The 23,294-nt window shown below is 39.2% G+C and overlaps 3 protein-coding genes across 5 annotated transcripts; all 3 read left to right on the top strand.

Moving 5' to 3' along the window:
• Positions 1-165: 165 nt before the first annotated feature.
• Positions 166-6,761, top strand: LOC144006304 (uncharacterized). 2 transcript variants are annotated; one of them, XM_077505078.1, is made up of 10 exons: positions 166-330; positions 1,191-1,250; positions 1,358-2,038; positions 2,383-3,021; positions 4,819-4,931; positions 5,434-5,524; positions 5,611-5,662; positions 5,794-5,862; positions 5,995-6,144; positions 6,264-6,761. In XM_077505078.1, the coding sequence occupies exons 2-9, from the start codon at positions 1,210-1,212 to the stop codon at positions 6,133-6,135; spliced, it is 1,827 nt and encodes a 608-aa protein (XP_077361204.1). In that variant the 5' UTR covers positions 166-330; positions 1,191-1,209; the 3' UTR covers positions 6,136-6,144; positions 6,264-6,761. The 2 variants fall into 2 exon arrangements, with proteins under 2 accessions (XP_077361204.1, XP_077361205.1); XM_077505079.1 differs by having other exon boundaries at positions 1,361-2,038.
• A 1,760-nt stretch (positions 6,762-8,521) lies between these two features.
• On the top strand, positions 8,522-9,609 carry LOC144006476 (SH3 domain-containing kinase-binding protein 1). Its single transcript, XM_077505339.1, has 4 exons — positions 8,522-8,647; positions 8,744-8,970; positions 9,059-9,122; positions 9,254-9,609. Exons 1-4 carry the CDS (start codon positions 8,555-8,557, stop codon positions 9,290-9,292), a joined length of 423 nt encoding a protein of 140 aa, XP_077361465.1. The 5' UTR covers positions 8,522-8,554; the 3' UTR covers positions 9,293-9,609.
• Positions 9,610-11,807: 2,198 nt separating this feature from the next.
• On the top strand, positions 11,808-22,035 carry LOC144006475 (choline-phosphate cytidylyltransferase B-like). Of its 2 annotated transcripts, XM_077505338.1 has the most exons (10): positions 12,497-12,533; positions 16,748-16,835; positions 18,284-18,601; positions 19,338-19,437; positions 19,955-20,071; positions 20,346-20,497; positions 20,570-20,648; positions 20,753-20,895; positions 21,019-21,207; positions 21,826-22,035. In XM_077505338.1, exons 3-10 carry the CDS (start codon positions 18,518-18,520, stop codon positions 22,012-22,014), a joined length of 1,053 nt encoding a protein of 350 aa, XP_077361464.1. In that variant the 5' UTR covers positions 12,497-12,533; positions 16,748-16,835; positions 18,284-18,517; the 3' UTR covers positions 22,015-22,035. The 2 variants fall into 2 exon arrangements, with proteins under 2 accessions (XP_077361463.1, XP_077361464.1); XM_077505337.1 differs by lacking the exon at positions 18,284-18,601 and having other exon boundaries at positions 11,808-12,533.
• The last annotated feature ends 1,259 nt before the right edge of the window (positions 22,036-23,294 follow it).

Here is a 23,294-nt window from a genome sequence, read left to right on the forward strand (position 1 = left end):
TTTATGCTGATACAAATCAAATACTGTACAGCACATTTAAAAGTAGCAGTGTCCAGTTCATTTACATTGATCGTGCCTAGATAGATCCATACTGGCTTCTTCCTTTTTGCTACAAACCAAACCCGTCTTGAGCGCAAAAAGAAATTAGGACGTCAACGAACGTCTTTGGCTCAGAGAAAGTCATGTGACCAGCAGGCAGGCACCCGTCATGGCTTCGTCACGTGGATCCGGCGGCCTTCCATTCGATTATTTCTTGCCCGACGACGAAAGGGAACAGCTGAATTGCTAGCAACCCGTGAAGCTAAGCTAGGTTTTCGGCGACTGCACTTGGTAAGCAGGTCAAAATTACTCCCGATAGTCTTACGTGATCGTATGTTAGTAGAGCAAAAGCAAGAGACCCGTGCAGGTGTCCAAACGTCGATATTACAACGCTAGTCGCCATTTTGTGGCGACAGTGCGTGGTTTTGCTTAGTTTAGCTTAGCTTATTTTAGCGCCGTTATGACGACTGCTGTCACGAGCCTTTTTGTGTGAGCTAGCACCACACAAACGACGACGACATTATACATTCCTTTTGTGAATTTTGTACCCCCCGGAAAAATTGTTTTGTTATGGGGTTTTTTATGAGCTGTGTTTTGGCGTGTAATTTTTCAGGCCCTGGATTGAAATGGGCCACCTTTGCACTTACCAAACGCTACCTCGATGTGTAACAATTAAAAAAAAAAAAAAAAATATATATATATATATATACACACACACACACACATAATGTATTAAGAGACATCACCAGAGGGGAAAAACAAACAAACAAATAAACCAACAAAAAAAGCATGTTTCTGTGTGAAGATTTTTTTTTTTTTTTTTGTACTGTGGGCGAATCAAGGCTACCTTGCTTGTAAAGTTGTTTCAGTTACTAAAATACTCAATTTAAGGCATGTATTACACGGTATGCATCAATTTCACTCATATCCGTTCCCTTACATCACTGACTTCACTAATTGGATTAATATTTGCATCACCCCTGACACAGTGATTTAAATTAAGTCTTGGTGGCAATGAAACTATGAAACACACTATGAAAGATTGAGTTTTTTTTTTTTTCTTTAGTTTCAATTTAATTATATCAGTTTGTCTGTACAGAACTGGATCAGCAAAAACCTTGAAATTTGACCCTTTTTTTGTCCCTCTTTAGAGTGCAAACACTACAGAAGATGGTCCGACCACATTTTGGACCCCCGCGCATAAAGCCTAGGTATTGTATATTGATTATCTTGTGTCACACCCAGTGTGTAACACCTTGTGTTATTAGTCTTATGCATCATTTGAAATGATTTACCCTTCCTCCTTGTTTCCATACAGCAGAGCGTATGGAGATGGTCGCGGCAATGGGCCCAGAGAAGGTAATTATTCCCCTAACTCAAAAACAAGAAGAGACACCCATGACCACCCAGGAAAGCCCCACGTCAACTGGAGAGAGTCGAGGGGTCGAGGTCGCCCCCCACCTGACAGAAGAGCTCCACTGATGGAAGACAGAGAGCCACGTTTCAATAACTGGAGGGCACACAATCAGGATTCCTATCAATCATATCCTCCCAAAATGGAACCACATCACAGCCAGAGGAGACCACCTCCATCCAGACCAAACCGCTCCCCGCATCAGTCATCGTCCCGCAGTCCTGCACGAGGGTCCCCTGGTCATAGGGGGCCCCCTCCCCACGGCCACTCCTCAGCTCACAGGTCACCCTCCCCGAGACATTTTCGAGGCCATTCCAGCGACAAGCGGCCTGGCCCAGCACCACCCTTTCAGGGTTCTTTCAGGGGCCCCAAAAGAGAGCCTGGTTTCCCCCACCAGGAGCAGAGGTATCGGGGCCCCCGTGGGGATGTGAGTCCAAGAGAGAGGCCCTTTATGGAATCTGGTCACGGCAAGAAGCGATGGAACGACACCGGAGCGTTCTCTCATCCACATAACGGCCAACACGGGCCTCCGGGGCCTCTGCGGAACCCGAGAGAGATGCATGGGAGAGGCTCGTGTCCAGAGAGGTACAGGAGGGAAGCAGCTCTTCCAGCTGGTTAAAATGATTAAGCAGAAGGCTGACCCTGATGCAGACCTCAGTTACATGGCTCATAATGCCCTGACTCCTATAAATAATTAATGGCTGTTGATAAGATCTGACGTAAATGTGCTTTCACCTGCCTTTGAGAAGAGTTTCTGTAATTGGTCAATAATTTATCATTGAAAATGATGAGCTGCCCCCCTTACTCCAGTTTCATTTTGTCGTGGCTTTGTGAAAAGGGGCTGCTTAATATAGAAAGCTCCGCCACCCACTTAACAGGGCAGGAAGATCTGTTATTGTAATGATTTCTTCTGTCTGGTGGATATGCAGGTGGTCATCTGAGCAAGACTCCAGAAGGCATCGTGGTCCCATGGAGAGGCATGGCGGCAGACCCCACAGCATGGAGAGTGCAAAAGAAGTCCCTCGCCTTCCCCTTTTCCGACCCCCACCTTGGAAAGGAGGCCCGCCGCCATCGTCGTCCTTCCACAGGAGCCCCCAGGACAGGCAACTGACGGGTCCCCGCAAGAGGAGAATATCAGACGTCAGCATGTCCTCATCTAGCTCGGCACAGGATCACAGTGGCCCTAAATACCCCAGGAGAGAGAGAATTCCACTCCTCAGTATTCCCAGACCATTTGGTGGTAGACCTTTATCACTTAGGGATAAAAGTTTCCTATTTAAAGGCAGACAAATGAGGTTTGAGTCTCCCATGAGACTCAAATTTCCTCCACCTTTCAGACCCAGGCCACATCTGGGTGACATTCCCCCTCGGGGACCTCCCAGCTCTGTTCTTGCTATCAGGAAGAAGCGCTTCCAGTCTAATCCGGTTCCCCCGAAAAGGCTGCAGGCAAGGGACACAAGAGCTCAACAGTCCCCCGGCAGAGATGAAGACGAAGCCAGCAGTTCCCTGCGAGAGACTAACACCAGAAAAGAACAGGTGGAGTCTCGTCGCTCCTTGAATACACACAGGTACGGTATTTTCCTTCTTGCACTCTTCGCAGGGGCTTGATGATGATTGGGAGGTCAAGAAAGAATGTTTTGATCGTGAGAGCACATGTGAAAAATGGAGAAGACATGATGCACGTAATTCTGCGACACAGACCCCCCCCCCTCCTCCCCTCGCTTTCTACGTTCTGCATATTCCATAAAGAGATGTTTATTCTGCCGCACAGTGAAAACAAATGGCCTTCAAGTCTGGCACAAAACATGTCTGCGCTCCTGAAGCCCCGCCCCATTTTGTCTATTGTCTCGAGCATGAAAGGAGTTGCCCTCATGTTGTAAAAACCTTTTTGGTCTCTTGAATCATACACACAGCTGGAAGAAAGACCAAAGTCTGATTTTGATGAGATGACAAAAACAAGGCATGTTTAAGAAATATCCCAAAGTACATGCTAGTGTGAGCTGAGCATCAGTGTTTTGTTTTATGCGAGGACGGAAGACTTAACTGGGAAATTAATCATTTCCCGTGAAGAGGAGTTTGTAACTAAAGGATGGAAATTCACATGCTGCTGGATTCTTCACTCAGTGCCGAAAGATTTTTTTTTTTTTTTAATGCATTAATTGTAATGTAAATGTACTCCTAGCCATTGAAGTCAAACTTGGCTACACACAGAAGGTGGGAAGTGCAAGAGGAAAATTACATTTTCTAGAAGACACTGAGCCGTGTTTACACCAACACTTTGAATCACTAAAGAGGTCTGCTTCTCTATAGCTTTGACCACTTGGAAGAATGATTTGTACATCAGGTCTACACCAGATCCATGCTGGAGATCAACATTTTTTCTGCAGACAAGGTGGCAATGTAAAGATTTAACAATAAAGAGACCGCTGCTGAAGATGTAAATGCCCAATAATGCTGCAGTGATGTGGGCCTTTCACTTGTGAGAGTGACGTTAATCCACTCTGGTGGTCAACAGGGCCGAAATTGAACTTCAAGTTCAAAGCACTGTCTCCAAGATAAGACAAAGGTCAATTAACAGCAAGACTGAAATGATTTATTCAGCATTGCCAAACCAAAAGCTGCATAGCTGAAAACTGAGATGTCACCTTACTGTCCAACTAGTCAAGTCATCTTTTCTTATGCCACCTTGCTGCCTTTACACTATGAATTCATCTGGTCCTCTAAAGTACCCCATCTTTCCCTTTGGTATTTCAATGCTTGATAAGCATATACAAGCCCAAGAATGCAACCCGAAAAGATGATCTTCAACCATTGCCCTTGCATTTGTGATGTCTGTCAAGGAAGAGGAGTCTGCTCGCCCTTTTCACTGCTCAAACCACCAAGTCCCATTTCGATCACACGATCATGACATCATCTCTTTAAACCCCCAGCACAGCTGGATTTTGGACCCCTCTCTCTAAACTTAAAGCCTTCACGACTACTACTCGGCGTGTTTCCTTTCAGCTGATAAAATAGACCACGCGGCATCAGCCCGTAAGCATCTTTGAGGAGCAACGAGGCCAAATAAAGCACGGATAGGAGGCGGATTGAAGAGTTGATGGTGCAATATTTTACGATACCCATCCAACCGGCGGCTTTAACGATCACTGGGTAACGGAAGAGAGCTCAGGTTGATTGCGAGTGCAAATATAGGAGTAAAGAAGCGTGGACATGACCTGGTTTTGTAAGTACCACCGTGTGACATCTGGCTTTACGTGCTCATTTTCTTCCTGCCAAGCTGTGCTGTTCATTTCTGATTTTACCCAATTTGACAGGTCATCCTTTTTAAGCATTACTTTACTTGACAAAGGTTCATCTCTCTTCAGATCTTCCCCCATCGAAAAACGAGACCTTGTTGTTGTATCTCACTGGGCGGCCGGCCCGAGCACATCCAAGGAAGACTCTCCTGCGAAAGACCGGAGCCCAAAGTCAAAAACTGGTAACGCCCAATTCCGTATTGAAGGGGAAGTCAACCAAAAAAATTCTTTAAAATATGTTCTATGGAGACTCATTAGTATTCTGTTTAATATTGTTTGGTGAATATAAATTACTGTTAAGCCGCAAAATCCACCTGTTTTTAGCCATCCCAGTTGCAGGGGGCAGCTATTTTGCCGCCTGCTGTCAACTGAAAATGACATTGCTGTTATCAGGACCATTAGCACCTCAGCTTGCAAACTTCACATGACCAAATTCAGAACACAGGTGAAGCATGACTGGTCCTTTCCTGAGCACAGAGAAACTGCGATGTCATTTTCTGTCGACAGCAAGTGGCAAAATGGTCGCCCAGTGAGATGGATACAAAAGGGTGCCTTTTGCTGTTTGAGTCATATTTCAAAAACACAGTATTAATGACAATGCCAATGTTTAGACTGGTACGGGACAGCACAATGAGGTGTTTGTTTCAAAACTTTTTTGTCAGTTCATTTCCTTACCCATTTCAGACACGTCTCTGAACAGCCGACCAGAAAAAGCTCAATCAAGGTCGTCATCGCCCGACAGAAAACGAGGATATCTCGAGAGGAGAACGTTCAGGTAGCCATCCTGATAATGTTATAAAAAAAAAAATAAAAATAAAAAATGGATATCCCATTACTTAGGTTGCGAGATTTGTTTTTCAGGCCAGTTAATTTTATGCCAGACAGGCCCTTCAGACGACCTGGACCCATGCAAGTGAGTGGAGACGTTCAATGATATTAACTTTTCAGAATCTGTGCTGCTCTTTTACCATATGCATGGTGGTGTTGTCTTTTACTTGCGAGAAGATGACATGTATTGATTGTCGTCACTGTGACCTTTGATAGAGACCAAAGTTCCCTGGCCCAAGGAGGCCTGGCCTTGAACCATCTGGGAATTTTAGACGGCCACTCATGGTATGCAGAATTTATAGATAAGATCCAATCCTTTCCTTCAGATTTTTTTTCTTTTCTTTTCTTTTCTTTTCTTTTTTTTTCTTTTCTTTTTTTTTTTTTTTAACAGCCAGTTATTAACCATCTTTTGACCAGGAGAACTTGGTGCCACGTCCCTTCCCAACCCAGAAGCCAGTGTTCCGAAAAAGTCACAGCATTATGTCCAAGTACCGCAACATGAGAGTGATGCGGCAGCGTGCTCCTTTCAACCGAGGACCCCACCCACAACGCTGGTGACCCCCTCAGGTATGCAGATGATTACCATCGGCACTGCCTTTTACAAGCAGTTAGTTTTGAGGTGATCATCTTAAGAATACGGTGAATAAAGCCTCTTTTTTTTTTTTTTTTTTTTTTTTTCTGTACAGCTGCTGATCCTGGAGACACTGGAAAAAGTCACCAATCGTGTTAACGTCAGTAATGCATTCGACTTATTTAACAAAGCCTTGTAGAATATAGTGCTTTTGTAGGATTTTATTATCTTACAATTGTAATTACACCAAAAAAAAACAAAAAAAAACTCAGCTGTCAATGTTCAGGATGATCATGCGGTCATTTTTTGTATTATATAACCTGATGTCTTGTTTTTGAGAAATTTGGGGAGTAATTCCCAGAAAAATGCTTGTTAAAAGACACTTGGCTCCTTCTTGTAGATAGTGCTCAATGTATTTGGTAGTTTCCATTCAGAATCAGTATTTTCTGTGTCATTCTATAGTTTGTACTGTAACTAATTTACAAGAAAACAAACCACACTTTACTTCCATGCGGGGTGTACTCATTTATGTTGAGCACCGGATATGACCTTGTTCTTTTAATTCATTCTTTTGGAGATTTTGAAATAAAATTTGGGCAAGCACAAAATCAAATCTGTCATCTTTGGACAATTATTCATTCTTTTGAGTTTGTAAGAAGAGTGTTTTTTTTTTTTTTTTTTTTTTTTAAACCTTTTAGAAATAAAACTTTGTGTTTTTCTTTTCTTCATACCTACTTCCTTCATATAACTGAACTTCGTGGCAAAAGTGCTGGTAATGTTTTCCACTGAAAAGCCAAATGCATTAACAAATACTGCATCCAGGGCATTCTGCATGTGCACTATCACTTTTTTTTTTTTTTTTTTTTTTTTTGTAAACTTTCCAAAAACTATAATTTGAGCAAAATTTATGACTACAAGTCTACAACTAAATAATGAGACTTACAGGTGAAGTCAAGCTAAAAAAAAAAAAAAAAATCTTAAAACGTTATATGTGGGTTCACTAGTCTAAACGCAGCATTCTGGTTGTGTTTGTGGAATGTGAATTAATTTGCAAAATCCACTTGTTTCTATCCATCTTGGGGGAGGCTATTTTGCCACTTGTGACCAAATTCAGAAAACAGGTGAGCAGTGATTGGCGGTTACCTCAACACTCAGGCACTGATGTCATATTCAGTTGACGGCAAGTAGCAAAATGGCCGCCCCCAAAGATAGCTCAAAACAGGTGGATTTTGCTACTTGTCCAAAAATTAAATATTAAGCAGAATGTCATGTTTAGACTTGACGTCCCATTTAAATGCTGTCACTTTTTACTGTCAGTTAAAAGCTGAGATTGAACAAATCTTTCATGAATAAAATGCAAAGATCCTTTAATGTAACCATTTGCTGTCTTGGCCTTCCTAAACACACTTGCCCTTCACTTGGAGACACCCTTCACTCTGGCCTAGTGATATTAGTGAGCTGGGTGGCGCCCCTGAGCTAAACATAGCCCTCCAATGCTGCACCCCTCATCAAAACACTGAGCAGGCCACAATGGCTGGTGTTGAGTTACCACAGATGCTGCTGTATCTCACTGGGGAGGATTGCTAAACACGGTAAGTGTGTGCGCTCAGCCAGTACAGCAACTAACACATAGGATTCATATGTCTACCAATAATTAAGATCTGCCATTGATGTATTTATGCTTGTATGTATTGTTGGTATTGTCTTATTTTTCATACTGAAGAACATGAACAATCCAAAATGCAAGGGCTGCTGTGCAGTAGTTGCTAAAATAGAATTTATACAATGTGCTGTATCATGAAACTGCCTTTACGAAGATGCATATTAATCAGCATTCACCCTGTTTGATTTAGTGTTTGTACTGTAGAAATGTACGGAAAATGTGTTTCAACTGCTTTGTCATACTATTGCTTTTAAAATAAGTTTTAGCCTACTTTGAAAGAACTTTCTGAGTACTTGCTGAGCATCATATTGATATTTGTGATGCTTTTTGTTTCATTAGAATGTAGATGTCACGATTGTGGGCCATGGCTGGTGTACATAGGATAAGATATGAGGCCATGTCTTAAGAATGTGTACTGGGCTGTTTTGGTCTTTGGTATATATTTAACCCAGCATACAAACCGTAAATAACTATCTACCTATCAATGTTGTTGATGTTGTTTTAAAGATAACTGAATTTGTAATACATTACATACAGTGAATGTATGTACAGTAAATGTGCATCTCTTAATTGTATCGTAATAAAATGAACACACTCATCTATTAGCGGTCTTTTTCTCCTCTCATGCCTGAGGGTTCGGAATCGTACCTTGCCTGAGATCTTGGCTCTTAGCCTTGAATGAATATATGTACAATATTTTTTATATTTCCTTTACAGTGTATTGCTTTCAGTGTAAATTGTTGATGGAAAGAAAAAAGAATCAGAGTGTGAATTCTCCAGTTCCACAAAAAAACTCCCATGAAACAAATCAGAATGGAACTTCCCTTCCTGTACCGGTAAGTATTAGGGGGGAATCATATAATAATGGGTAGTGCAAGAAAATGTGTATTGGTTTAATAAAATTATTCATTTCAATTCATTCTTCTTTACAGGCAAATGAATCTAGTCATGCTCTCCCAGAGTCATCTCCATCGCTCTCCCCGCTGCTTCCAAAAGCTCTTTCTGCTGTTCTGCACGCCCGGCAGACCCCAGCGAACCTCAACTCCGAGCCTCGACCCAGCAAATGTCCAGCAGAACACTCATCACCCAAATTGGAGCGGCTGCAGTCGGAGCTGAGAGAACTGAGGGAGCAGTTTGAGCAGATGAAGAGTCAACACAAGTAGGACATTTTGTGCTCTCTTCCTCTGCCACTATGACACAATTTTCATACACGCTTGTTTTACGCAGTTTGTTATCTTTTATGTTAGCAAAGAAATTAAACTTCTGATGAATGAGCTGGATGAAGAGAAGAGAATTCGTCTGACTTTACAGGTAAAAAAACTAAACAAAAAAAAAAAAGCATCCATTCACTTTCTTTTGTTGAGTGTACTGTTTGTACATGCAATGGCATCTATGATTTTACATTTTTTTCCCCTTTTTTTTTTCTTTTTTTTTTTTTTTAGATGGAGCTACAACGCATGAAGAAGCATATGTCAAAATGACAAAAATTCTGAACAATAATTAAAAAAAATGTAGCTGTAGTTTGTTGTGGTGTGGAACTAAACTGCACCATACTGAGAGCTGTTGCCTATATTATATGTATATTAAAAACGAAAATACCAAGAACAGCTGTCATCATGATTCAGTGCAGTTCTACACAACACCACTGCAAATTTCTTAAAAAAAAAAAAAAAAGATCAGATTATTAATAATTAAAAAAAATAATTTAATACTACTTCTGCCCTGGATTGTGCAGATATACAAAGTAGCTAATGTGATCAATGAATGTACATATTATTTATGTATGTGTCTGAAAACATGCTTGGTAGATAACATTTTCATGTAAGTACTGTACACTTATCAAATGTTTTTATCTTGTTTTATTTTGTGGGTTTTAGTTGACACTATTCCACTTTATTCTACATCATATAATATGTATTACTGTGTGGTGTGTGTGTGTATGTGTGTGTGTGTACATATATATATATATATATATATATATATATATATATATATATAAATGAGTAAATGTTGTGAATTTTTTGTAGGTTGTCATCCATTAAAGACAGAATATTGCAAAGTGATTTTTTTGTTTTTTTTAACAATCCAGCACAAAATCATCCACAAAATAAATAAAATATATATTTATCTGGTCAGTTAAAAATACATATCCTGTGGAACAGCGCTAAAATGTCACAAAATTGCAGATGAGGCAATGACTATATTTACATTCACTTTACGAACACAATACTGTTAAATGTGAGGCATAATTGTTTTTTTTTTGTTTTTTTTCTTTTTGTAATTGAGAACTAAATTTTCAGTGGCATCAGATAAAAAAAAAAAAATCTTTCATAAAAGACAGACAGTACATTCGATGTAGCACGTGGCCAATTTCAGACGGAATGGTGCAAGTTTGTCATGTGATTTAGCCTCAGAAGTTGGACTCTTGGCAGGGAAGTGGGGTGAAGGAGACATTTTTGTCCTCCTCGAGGACCAGGTCGTACCGACACAGAGGCCTGAACAAGACAAGTGTGGACAAAGCAAGTTAAGGTGAGAACGGCGAGGTATCAAGTGGATAAAATTCAAGTACTGTACGTGACTCTACCTTTCGTGGCGTTCCAGATGTGTGAGACGGACGCGGAGAACACGCAGTTTGTATTTTGGTTTTAAAACATTCCCAGTGGAGAACACGAGAGACATCCTGTTCACCGACTGCAGGTCAGTGTCAAACTGGGCGAACAACTTTGTCTCTGTGAACTTCTTGAACTTGGCTGCTCTGCTGATATGGAAAATACATACAAAAACGTATGTGTGAAAATTAATGTGACAATAATGAAGCAATAATTCCTACCAGTTGGAAAATGTTGCATTAAAGTGAAGACTTACTGGTCAATCTTTGCCACAGCATCTGTACCATTCCCATGAAGTTTAACAGTGATATAGCCCCAGCGTTCTTCCTCATTCCATACCACCACATCCAGATTGTAATTTGCCACTGAAAGACAACATGCGACTAAATGGCCCATCCTCAAAAACAGTTTCATAATAGTAATTATTACGATGAGATGGAGTAAACAATAAAAGTGAGACTTATTGTGTATAAAAAAAATTCTATGTGGAAATGTAGCACATATTACTGTTTATTCCAACAGGTCCCATCTGTTACCTTTTTTACATTCTCATCATACTTACTGCAGAATGGAGCTTTTTCATTAGTGATGAAGAAAGTTTTGGATTGGCCCAGCTTCAACAAAATGTCTTTCCACTTGTCGATGTCATAACCTGGGTTGGAGAAATACAATGATGAGTAACCTCTAGTTTTTAGTAAGAAAAAAAATGGTTTTATTAAATGTTAAAAACGGCTGTCAGTATGATGTCGTCCAGTGTTAATCACGCCAACTCCAATCACAATAACAGACATTTTCTTAACCTGATAATTCTGTGGCGCTCAATCAAACATTATTATTTCATATATAAAGCCGAATTGATTAATATAGTATTGTAATGGCATAAGTTTGTTCAGGTGTACCAACACTGTAAAAAGGGGGGGGGGGGGAGAGCAATATTTACTTGAAAAATTTCAGAAAAGCTTAGTAAATTTTACATAGAAAGTTTTGAGCACAGTACATTTTACCATTTCAGTTTAAAAAAAAAAAAAAAAGTTTGAGGAACGAACGCACAACCTTCAGGTTGTGAGATGGCCACTCTACCACCTGAGCCATGCCGCTCCTGGAGCGTGTTATTATATTGATGGTGTCAGGCAGAATCCTTGAACTTCCAAACAGTTTTAGGTCTCATTTTGACACACCAGTAATCCAGTATAATGGGAGACGGCAAGAGTGGCATGGCTCAGGTGGTAGAGTGGCTGTCTCCCAAGCTGAAGGTCATGAGTTTGTTCCTCAATATTTGAGTTAGTTAAAAAAAAATAAAAAAAATGGTAAAATGTAGTCAAAAACTTTACTAGGTTTTTCCAAGTAAATGTTACTTTTTTTTTTTCTTTTTTTTTTTTAACGATGTATTGAAAACATGGGTATTAATATTTACTTGCAAAAACCTAGTAAAGTTTTTTCCCACATCGGAAATTCTAGTAAAACTCCTTGTAAAATTTACTTACAATTTCTGAGTGAGTCAACCTTTACTAGGCTTCTTCAAGTCAAGTCAAGTCAAGTCAAGTCAAGTCATCACTCCTCGTTTTTTTTTTCAGTAATAATACAATATGTACCAAAAACAGGGCATCCGGCATCACCAAACTGCTCACAGCTTGTGCACTTGCCATCCCGAAAGTCCTTGTAAGAGGCGCATGGGAAGGCCCGGCTGGCGCAAATGTGGCTCAGCGACTCACAATAGAGGTAAACTGATCTCTGATGGTCACATTTAAAGTAAGCTGTTCCTGCACAAAAAGTTGAAGGTCAACAAGTAGTCAACACATTTTCACATCATCAAAATAAGTGAAGTGAAGTTACCTGAGAAGATGGTTGTGGGGCAGCCAGGCTGATCTGCTCCTCCGTTGGCGTAAAAATCAATGTGACCGAGAGCTTCTCTGTATCCCAGAGCTGGAAAACCACAAGAATGTTAAAGCAATGTTACATGATTTCGTCTACGAATTATTCATTTGTATTTTATTTTACCATCTATGTCCGTGTGCAGAGCATCTACAAACTGGGCGTCTGTGGGATCCAGACGGCCTTCTGGGGGAGCTCCAGTGAACTGTGGTCCTGCAGGATCCAGAGCTGTACAAATGCAGTGAGTGGCAAAAACCATGACTTCTATTCTTGCTCTTGGGTTCAAATCCCTGACCCAGCAGAAGCCCATCATTTTGGCATTAAAGTGACTAACATTAATGCATGTTTTTTTAACATTTAATTCAGCGATTCTTCCGTGAACCAGCAGAGGGAGCCTGTGTACCACTAGTGGTCCTCATATCACACTTTGAATCACTCTAAACCAGTGGTGGGCAAACCTGGTCCTCGAGGGCCGGAGTCCTGCAGATTTTGGATGTTTCCCTGCTCCAATGCAGCTGATTCCAATCAGCAGGATCATTATCAGGTTTGCAGAGCTTGCTAAAGAGCTGATCATATATCAGCTGTGTTGGAGATAAATATCCAAAACTTTCAGGACTCCAGCCCTCGACCGAGTTTGCCCACCCCTGCTCTAAACAATAGCAGGTATACTCATACAGGTCACTCATATTGAATTACTACACAGTGTGAAATATTTTATGCTTTTATTTTATTTTGATTAACAAAGGAAATTTGAATCTTACATAAATTCATTAGAAATTGGTGCTCTGACAGTATTTTGCGTGGAGTTAATTTACTATGTATAGTTACATGAGTATTAATAAAATATTAATTAATAATAATAATATTAATAATAATATTAATAAAATAAATGAACTTTTCTGCAATACTGCAACTCATTGAGCCACACCTGGGTTGTTCATTTAGAAGGCTATTTATGTATTTACTTACTTACTTACTTACTTACTTTTTCTCCAAATTAACACAAGCTAAAAATATATATATTTTCATTTTACACAGCACTGGAATGAATATAATCAAAAAGATACTTTTTCCCCTTCCAAAGTCAATTCATTTCCAAGTACAGTATTACAGTGTGTGTGTTAACTCATTTAATCCCAGCTATTTTCATGCAAATGACATGTTAAGTCACGTTTTAAAATCAAATGTGTGTAGCATTCAATCTGAATCAAGAGTATGGAAATGGGAAATGGTTTGGGACAAAGGCCATGTCAATGTATGCATTACATTGATTTTCAGATGTTGACATTTTGAATTGCATGGAGTGAAAATGTTGTACCTGTAATTCTTCCAATTGTGCCGTTCAGGTTAGCTCCCACAAAACCAGATATGTGAGCACCGAGACTGACTCCGATCATGTGGATGTCATTCAGAGAGGCACCGTGCTCCTGTAAAGGCCATCAGTTAGACACCAAAAAAAAAAAAAAAAAAAACTTCACTTGCCTTCTTAAGTCAGACTACACTTTGTATGATGATGAACATCAAGTGTGAAATAAAATCCTAATGGCACCTTCATCAGTTTCAGAAAGCCAGTAAGATTTTCTCCGGCCTTGTGCGTATTCTCCACCGCTTTGAAATAATTCACATTAGCAGCTCCATGGTTCCAATCCACCAATATGACGTTGAGATCTTTCCTGGCCAGGAGCAGCTCTGTGATTTGGTGAGCCCACACGGGGGGCGAGCCCGTGGGCCGATACCCGTGGATGATGAAGGTAGTGGGCCGAGACAGGTTGAAGTGAGGGTCGGCCGAGAAGTTGGCGTAAGACAGAAGTGAGCCGCAATATATATTCTCTCTGGTGAAAAGCAGCAACCTTATCTTGAGGCTGGTCCCGATGATCGCATGAGCCAGATCTAAATCTGTCAAGTCGGCACATTCCTTAGCTGGAGCAGAAAAGAAACAGTGTCATAAACTACACTACAACATTATACAGTTATTAGACACAAAATTAGGTCCTGTTGCACTCTGCTCAATGTAGATCAACAAAACTTCTCTAATTTGTTTACATTCATGTCCAATATGAGTTAACTGTGCTGTGTGGTATCATGGGAATGTGTGTCCTTACTGGTAACACAACCACAGAGAAATCAGGTGAGAATCATGTGGACTAGTGGCATTAATGCGACACTGTATGGCGCATAATGTCATATTGATAGTAACCACAAGAAATACATAGACTGACTCAAGACACACCATGTTTTCAAATCAAAGATTAACAACTCATTTTTTTTTCCATATATGATTTGTTTTCTTTCATCAAAACCAGAGTATTATACGTTTTAAGTTTTGAGTAAAGAAAAAGAAAAAGATGGAACACACCTAAATAGCGTAAACATTACTGTAACTGGCCACCACATAATAGAGAATTCACCACTACATGGAATTCCTGGAATTAAAGCATACGCACAAACTGGTATTTCAACACATTACTGCCGGCTTCCCTTTTGAAATTCCTTTGCACAATCTTTCCACCAATTCTGATTCCGATGTAGTTTGATTCCTTTTTACATAAAGTGTTGAAACTTTGTTTTGTATTGTTACTTGTTGGTGCGCACTGCGCAGCTGAGGCTAACTTACAGTGTACTGTCACAGGTTATTATAGTATTACATGTTGTGTTCAAGCGTAAGATGAGGCATTCAGGGGCCAGATGAATTACAAAAGAGAGTATTGTCCTTTTTAGAAGCTGTAAAGTGGAGGCATGGTGTCACTTCATTGTGCACTTTGCTATTTATTTCACTGTTCCCTGAAGGAAAATTTCAGTTGTGACAGAAGTCAGATCATGAAATAGACGCAATCTGTATATTATGTAGTTTTTTCAGACTGAGTATGGTTACGAATATGAGTGCTTTCATTTGAGTACTCGCTAATATTAAAAACTGTGTATGTACTGCAATTCCCAAACACCCTGACCGAGGGGAGTGCGTCTATGAGCTGAAATATGTGCCACCACAAACTGAATCTGAATAATTTGAATTTGAATTGCTAAACTTGAAGAATTGCATTGAAAAATTGAATTTGAAAAATGTACATTGAATGTGTATTGTTTATTTTGTATCACTAGATTGAAATCTTGAACCTGAATTCTTAAAATTTGAATGTGGAGAAAAAAAAAAACCCGGATATACATTCAATTTTATGTTGTTTTTTTTTCCTCCTCATATTTCAGCCCATATCTATCATCCACTTTGAAGAGAATAGTTCATAGCTGGCTAAAAGTATTGTACGTATACTGTAAGACATACAGTACAAATGAAAATAAGTAAACAATGATTTAAAAAAAAATAGCCCATTATTTTAGCAAATAAGTGAAAAAGAAATGTGAAAAGAAAATTTATAATTTAATAATGCAGTTATGACTATTGTAAAAAAAAAATCAGTCATCATTTAGCAAAATACAAAAGAACAGTCAGTTATTGTAATATTTACATTATTATAATATGAAAACATGACAAAATTAGGATTGATAGTTTTCTGTGTTGGATTTAAAAATACCAGCGCCACTCAGTTTCTATTGCGCAACCCTCATGAACCTAACTGATGTGTTGACTGACACTCATGTTGCACATCTGAAGTCATCTGAAGAGGGGACGAATGTCTTTCCCGCTAACCATTTTTAACTGTTTGAGTGACGCTTGCACTTCCTCGAATGTTCTCTGAGCCCCCCTTCCCCCAGCCCCTTCCCATTAGCAGTACAGTCATACTTCAACTGCCAAACATGTGGTCACACACAATAACAATGCGAGTATACACTGGGCCTTACCTTTGCATATATCCACAGTTAGTGCCAAGAGAAGCGTCAGGAATTGCCACAGGGTCATGACTGAGGCCTGCCACATGCAAATGAATCTGGAGTTTCAAAGCACATGAGTCAACTCAGCTGTTTCATTGCAAATGACAGCACAAATAAACCATTAAGACATGCTTTTATACTGTGGTTATGACAATATTTTCAACTTTTTTTTTCTTCTCTTTTCTTTTTTTCTTTACGTCTTGTATTCTATCCTATAAGTCAGCAGTTACAAAGTTGTAAACATTCTTACCTGACAGCAAGCCAGCTTAGTTACTCATCTACTGACCCTCCTATGTTGGCACACAGGATATGCATGACCAACTTTTTTTTTTTCATTGTCAGTGTCATACTACCTGTCAATTTATTATTTTTTTTAAGCAGTGATCTCATGTGACTTTAAGTGGAGATGTGCAGAAATCAATCTCTGACATGGTTCCTGACATGTGTACACAGTTAAGCATTCCTAGTTAGAAAAGACTGGAATTGAGTGTAAAACCTGAGAATCAACTTGAATAGTCTTACCTTAGTTGTCAGGAAGTAGTCCCTGACCCGTTGTGTCCAAGATTTCAAATCCAGAAGGCTACCGTGTGTTTGTATCCCTACATGTTGAGGCTCTGTTCATTTCAGGAAGTCGAAGGAGTGCGAGATACTCGTCCCGCCCGCCTGTTCTCACCAGGATGGCCACACCCCTTGCTCCAGGTCATTGTGCTGGCAGGTGAAACATTCTTGTCAACTTACTCCTGGTATGCGTACTGTTACTGTATCCATTCACTTGATGTGGTTATTATTAGACAAATAATATAGTCTGTTAGTGCACCTTAATTGTTTCAGAAAATGTGAGTGAATTTGGCATGCCAAAATAATAAAATATAAACAATAATTTGAGGATGAAACTGCTGGTTTCTACATACCATGAAAGCAGCACTGGGCATATCATTGGAGGAATCTGATTGGACACCCACGAAGTACTTCAGCGTCATGTCAGTCTCACATTTTTAACTGATCTACTGAAATAAGTTTTTGCGTGATGTTCTTATTTATTGATACACCCACATACAGGGAGAAAAAAAACAACACATTTTGCCTAATGGGTTTGAGAGATTTTGTTATGGTTTGATGCATACACAACACTTCTCAACACCACATTATCTCTATTACATGGATCTATTTTTAGTTCCCTTCGCAAACGGTTTCATTTTCACCTGAGTTGTACTGTTATAGGCCATGTTAGTGGTGGGAAAAAAATAGAATTATTTACTTTGGTGTTATGTAATATCACAAAAATCTGGTGTTTGAACAAGGGTGTGTAGACTTTTTATTCAAACAATCACATGACCTAAGAAAAAGTTCATGACTCAGTTCAGATGTTTAAGAAATGATACTGTGATTAATTTGTAGCTGCATTATTTTGTTGTCATAATAGAGCATTTTTTATTTTGTAGCTCTGCATTCAGAAGAGGAAGTACAGAATATAATAAGTTACTAGAGAAAACAATAACAATTTCCCTAGCGTGTACGTTTTTTCTCCAGTTAAACTAAGTTAAACTAACACCTCGTTTAAAATATGGTTGAAGATGATTTTTCTTTCTCTTTACTGGCACCTTGTTCTCAGATCCAGTACGTTTGTGGGTATTATATCCCTGCTACACCCACTAGAGGGCAGTGTGTTACCAATCAGTTGGCATCAACCACGGTAGGAAGTGAAGAAATGTTAACTGGAAATGTTAAGCAGCCCTAGGGGAATTTAAAACAAAACAAAACAAAAAAACACTTGTGAACTACAAGTTCGTATTATCAGGAGAAGCATTTTTAATTTTCTGTGCAAACCAATGTTGAACTATTAAAATGTTTTGCGAACTGTACACGTGCCTATATGCTGTTGTCTGGGATTTATGATTCAAACAAAGCTAATTGGCAAGTTTTACAACTTTTAAACAAATACAAATTATGAAATACCAACAGCCTTGATTTGTTGTCAAAACTAGGTATATCCACTACTGTATCCAGTAATGACATAACATCACAGACACATAGTCCTGCAGTGTTTGGTTCCAAAGGCTGAAATTTTAACTTTGCAGCTGATTACAATTTACACTTTCTTGCTCTGTCACTCATCCAGATGACACAATTGCGACTTGTTATTATTTGTCCCCTCCTTCTCAGTTTTGCATTCCTATATGGAGGGAAGTCATCCAGAGGCCAGTAATGACAAGAACACGCTACACCGTTGCAGTTTGAACTTTGCTCACTACATGGTAACGTCATCAGAGTCCGGCATGGGCCGGCCGATGGTATGCATACTTTGAGGCATATACAGGTTTCCACATACCTGCTGAGACATACAAAGACTACTTGAGGATCCATTGGTGCAGGGTTGTCACTAGACTTTTTGAAAGGATGGCAGGAAGGAGACGTAACAGAGGTAGCAGCAACAACAACCAGCAACAGGCCCCACAGGGACGAAGAAGAGCCTCAGGCCGGGTAAAATACATCTCATCTCTTTGTTTTGTTTGGCTGATCATTCATTTTTCCACAGTATCACATCACATTACATTTTATTTAAGCTAATTTTTATTCCAGTGCAGTTTTATTCCTGAAAGAATATAAAGGCTGACACAACTGGCCTTCTGACAAGTATTTAAACATTATGAGAAAAAAACAAACAAAAAAACAGGATGACATCTGTGCTGTAAATAATCAAAAATGATTTCTTATTTGTAGCATGAAAGTAGTGCTCAACCAATACGACACAGCAGATAAAGTTGTGTATAATTACAAACACACAACACAAAGTCCATAACCTGATCCTCGGTGATTGCTTGCATTATTCATGGATGCCAAAAAACAAAACAAAACAAAACTTATGTTTTTTTTTCCAATAATGAATGCACTTGTTGATTGACTTGCGTCTCGCAAGATGCTTTTACAAGCGCGACTGCTTGTCGTTACATGTCCAGTGACGTCTGCCCCATTCTTGGATCATAGAGCAGTGTTTTCCAACCTAAAAAGTCACAAGAAGTATATAGTGAAAAAAAAATGAAATAAAAATTTTTACATACTAATAGAATTACTGAGTGTGGAAAAAGACACATGACATAGATAGATAAACAAATAGTTCATACATAATTTTCCAAACAACAAAGTCAAATTGGATAATTTCCCGTGGCACACGTGATGGTCTCTCATTGACTGCTGCTGTTTCTTATCCACATTCTAGGCTTTACGGGAGCCGGCTGCATTTGCCAAGTCGACTGGTTGTGAATCAGAGGTCCCTCACGAAAAGTTGACTATAGCCCAGGCAAAGAGGGGCACGCCAGGTTCCCATTAATTTCTTTTTTTTTTTTTTTTTTTTTACAAATACCATTGATACAAATTATTGTCTGTAGATTTAGGTTTGACTACAAAATTTTGATTTAAAGCGGCTATTAAAGTTGACAACCTTTTCGTATAAGACAAAGGACTAAAAATACACACATCCATCCAGCTATTTTCTATAGCACAATCAGCTGATTTTAGGTGACAACTATTCACACTCACATTCCCACCATCACTGAGTGGCCAACATGGAAGTCAGGCGAGTGAACCACTACACCATGCCATTAATGACTCAAACACACCCACACACATACAGCTCAGTTCAAAAACAAACAATCCTTACAAAATGGAGAATTCAGTTGGAAAGATGAGTCAGCAGTTTAATCATATAATTAAAACTGCATGCCAGCTATGTTTATGTCATTTTACAGCAGGGTGTCAACTTCTAGATAGCCTGTATGGCACAATCAGATATTATCATCAAAAACGTCATTCTTCTTTTCATATTTCTTATCTTAGCTCATAGACCAGTACGGGTGTACGCAGATGGCATATTTGATCTTTTTCATTCTGGACACGCCCGAGCGCTGATGCAGGCCAAAAATGTGTTTCCCAACACACACCTGATAGTGGGAGGTAAATTGTGACTCTTTCTCATCTTGCGTATTTATTATATTCAACAAAAATATAAACACAGAAGTGAAAAAAACAGATTTCGACTGTTTTGTGAACAATATTTGAGAGAAATTATGATTTTGGGTATGTGGAAGAAGTTTTAGATCATTGAGTTCATCTCATAAAAAATGGGAGCAAAAACAAAAGTGTTGCGTTTAGATTTTTGTTGAGTATAAATAGCAGTAGCTTCAGAAAATCAGCAGAGAATTGAACTCTACTGTTCGTTTGTATGAAGTGTGCAGTGACGAGCTGACGCACAAGTTCAAGGGCTACACGGTGATGACCGAGGACGAGCGCTACGATGCCCTGAGGCACTGCCGCTACGTGGACGAGGTGGTGCGAGACGCTCCCTGGACCCTCAGTGCGGAGTTCCTAACCAAACACAAGGTCAAAGGTTGCGCAATTTGAAAGTAAGCCGCTTCTTTTGTGGCGGTTTTAACACCATTGTGTGACACTTAGATAGATTTTGTGGCCCATGACGACATCCCTTACACCTCTGCTGGATCGGAGGATGTTTATAAGCACATCAAGGCAGCAGGTGAGGATTCATGGTGTCATAGTGTTATTCATTTTGCTGGTGTTGGACAACTCAAGCAGGTGGTGGATGGATGGATGGAATTTACACGTGTGCCATTTTGACAGGAATGTTTGTGGCCACCCAGAGGACAGAGGGCATCTCAACGTCCGATTTAATCACTCGCATTGTGCGGGACTACGATATATACGTACGACGCAACCTACAGAGAGGCTACACGGCCCGAGAGCTTAATGTTGGATTCATTAACGTGAGCCTAAATATGTTTATTTTTATTATTTTTTATTATTATTATAATTATTATTATATGTGACTATTGTATATATTTTTTTGCAAGCTGATCTGAAATCAACCAGATTTTTGTTCACAACAGGAGAAAAAATACCGCCTTCAGAACCAGGTGGACAAAATGAAAGAGACGGTCCGTACAGTGGAGGAGAAGTCGAAGCACTTTGTGTACCGAGTGGAGGAGAAGAGCCAGGACCTCATCCACAAGTGGGAGGAGAAGTCGCGGGAATTCATTGGCAACTTTTTGGAACTTTTTGGACCAGATGGAGCTTGGGCATGTTCACCTTGATTTTTAACTATTATTAACTCATTCACTCCCAGCCATTTTCACAGAAACAATCCCGTTCGCTCCCGGCTGTTTTACTGGATTTTCACTGATTTTGCAAGGCCCACAGAATATTGTGTTCTATTGCTATAAAAGCATGGAACCTATCAAAAGAAAGATTAAAGTCTCGTCTTTCATCGGGAAAAAAAAAGTATGTCTCTATCCGTTTCCGTTTTGCAGCAATTAGCATTAGAAGAGAGCTAAGTTTCATCAGTTTTCACAAATCTATTTAAAATTGTAAGTAATTGAGCTTTTTTTCTAGATGGCCCTGGTTGATTTCTTTTACTCTACTGCCACCTGCTGGCCGTTTGTGTAATAACTACCATTTCTGCAACCGTTCTTTGCAGTTGAGAGGTTGCATCAAAGCCTTCTGTATGCTCTAGCATAAAAAAAAACAAAAAAACGTATAAATACGTCTTTGGGACACTTAGACATTAAAAAAAACATATTTATACGTTATTGGGAGTAAATGAGTTAAGCAATTTTTTTTTTAATCATCATGCAAGGTGTACCCAATGCTGAGGGGTAATAACAAAATCCACCTCTCTTGTTTGTGTCCTTGTGCAGCATGCTATTCAGGAGCACAGTGGACGAATGCTCCAGGCCCTGTCACCTTACTCATCCCCTCGTGGCTCCCCCAGCAGCAGTCCCACCAGAATGCGCTCACGCTCACCTGACTCCTCCCCAGCCTCCTCCAGCACTACTCCCGCCTCCACATCACCTCCTGCTTCTCCAATTGTCCGCCGCCGCACCTGAAATGGGAACACTCTTCTTACTCAAAGCTACTGCCATACATTGTGCAAATGATCAGCTCTTTTGGTCTTAATGTAGGGTTTTTCTTCTGGATATGATTAAAAAAATATGGCAAAGATGTTCCATTGATTTAAATAATAATATGAATGAATGTATTACTTGTTTATTTAAATGTAAGTATAGTACAATCATATTTATGGTGTTTTCTTCATTAAAAGGTAAAACAAAAAGGACATATTTCAATTTATACTTTTATACTCACCAAAAATTGTCATTGGAAATGGACTGCACAGATAAAGTAAATGTTACATAACATTCCAGTTAAGGGTCAAACGTAATTATAGTAGTCATGTTTTGGTGTAGATAAGATAATGCTACTGTGCCACTGGTCTGTCAGGTCACCCCCATCCTCATCCATGCATCATATTCTGAAAATGTGTTTGGGATTATAATGCAGATGATTAGAGTTAGGCTACCTTGAATCAGGAGAGTCAAACGAAGTCAAGGAAAATAGCTTGTTCTATTAGTGTTGATTTTATTTTTGAAATACAGTTAAAATCTGTACGATATATATACGTTATATAAAAGTGAAGAAAATGTGCAATTTTGTGACTGAATTTAGCAAGAAACATGAAGTAGATACACATAGTTGCTGTACATGAAATGATACGACCAATGTTATCCAATGCTGTGTTAACTTTTACAGCTTGTGTTTAGCATTTTCATTTCATCAATACTACTAATTGTTATTAATTGTAGGCGTAATATGTTTTATTTTATTTATACAAAACTCTTGATGACATTTGTGATTGTAAGTCAAGTAAAAAAACACATGAAAAGTGAAAACAACAGAAAAGTACAGCAAAGCAGTTCCACAGTTCCAATGTTATAAACCAATTACATTCAGGATTACAAATCAAAATATACATTATTTTAGACATCTTAATTTAGTCTGAATTCAAACAAAATGTGACTGCAATATTCAACAAAATAAGGTATACCTTTCTCTTTTGCCATTTATATTTGGTATTATTGACTCATATTAGCTCATATCATTATTACAATATTACAAAATGTACGTATTTTGATGGGAAATTTGGTTGTACATAAATAATTTGGTCCAAACTTAATTGTGATATTTTACATCCAAATCGATAAAGCTATTCAGCGACATGAACAGGAAACCAGACATCGTTGGAGTGTCTGGGATTTGTAGTTGTTGTTGTTTTTTTTAGCACCGAAGGCAAGTGACGGTTCCACTCCTCCACCTGGAGTCCCGGGAT

Source organism: Festucalex cinctus, chromosome 18, assembly GCF_051991245.1.
Source record: "Festucalex cinctus isolate MCC-2025b chromosome 18, RoL_Fcin_1.0, whole genome shotgun sequence".
Lineage (NCBI taxonomy): Eukaryota > Metazoa > Chordata > Actinopteri > Syngnathiformes > Syngnathidae > Festucalex > Festucalex cinctus.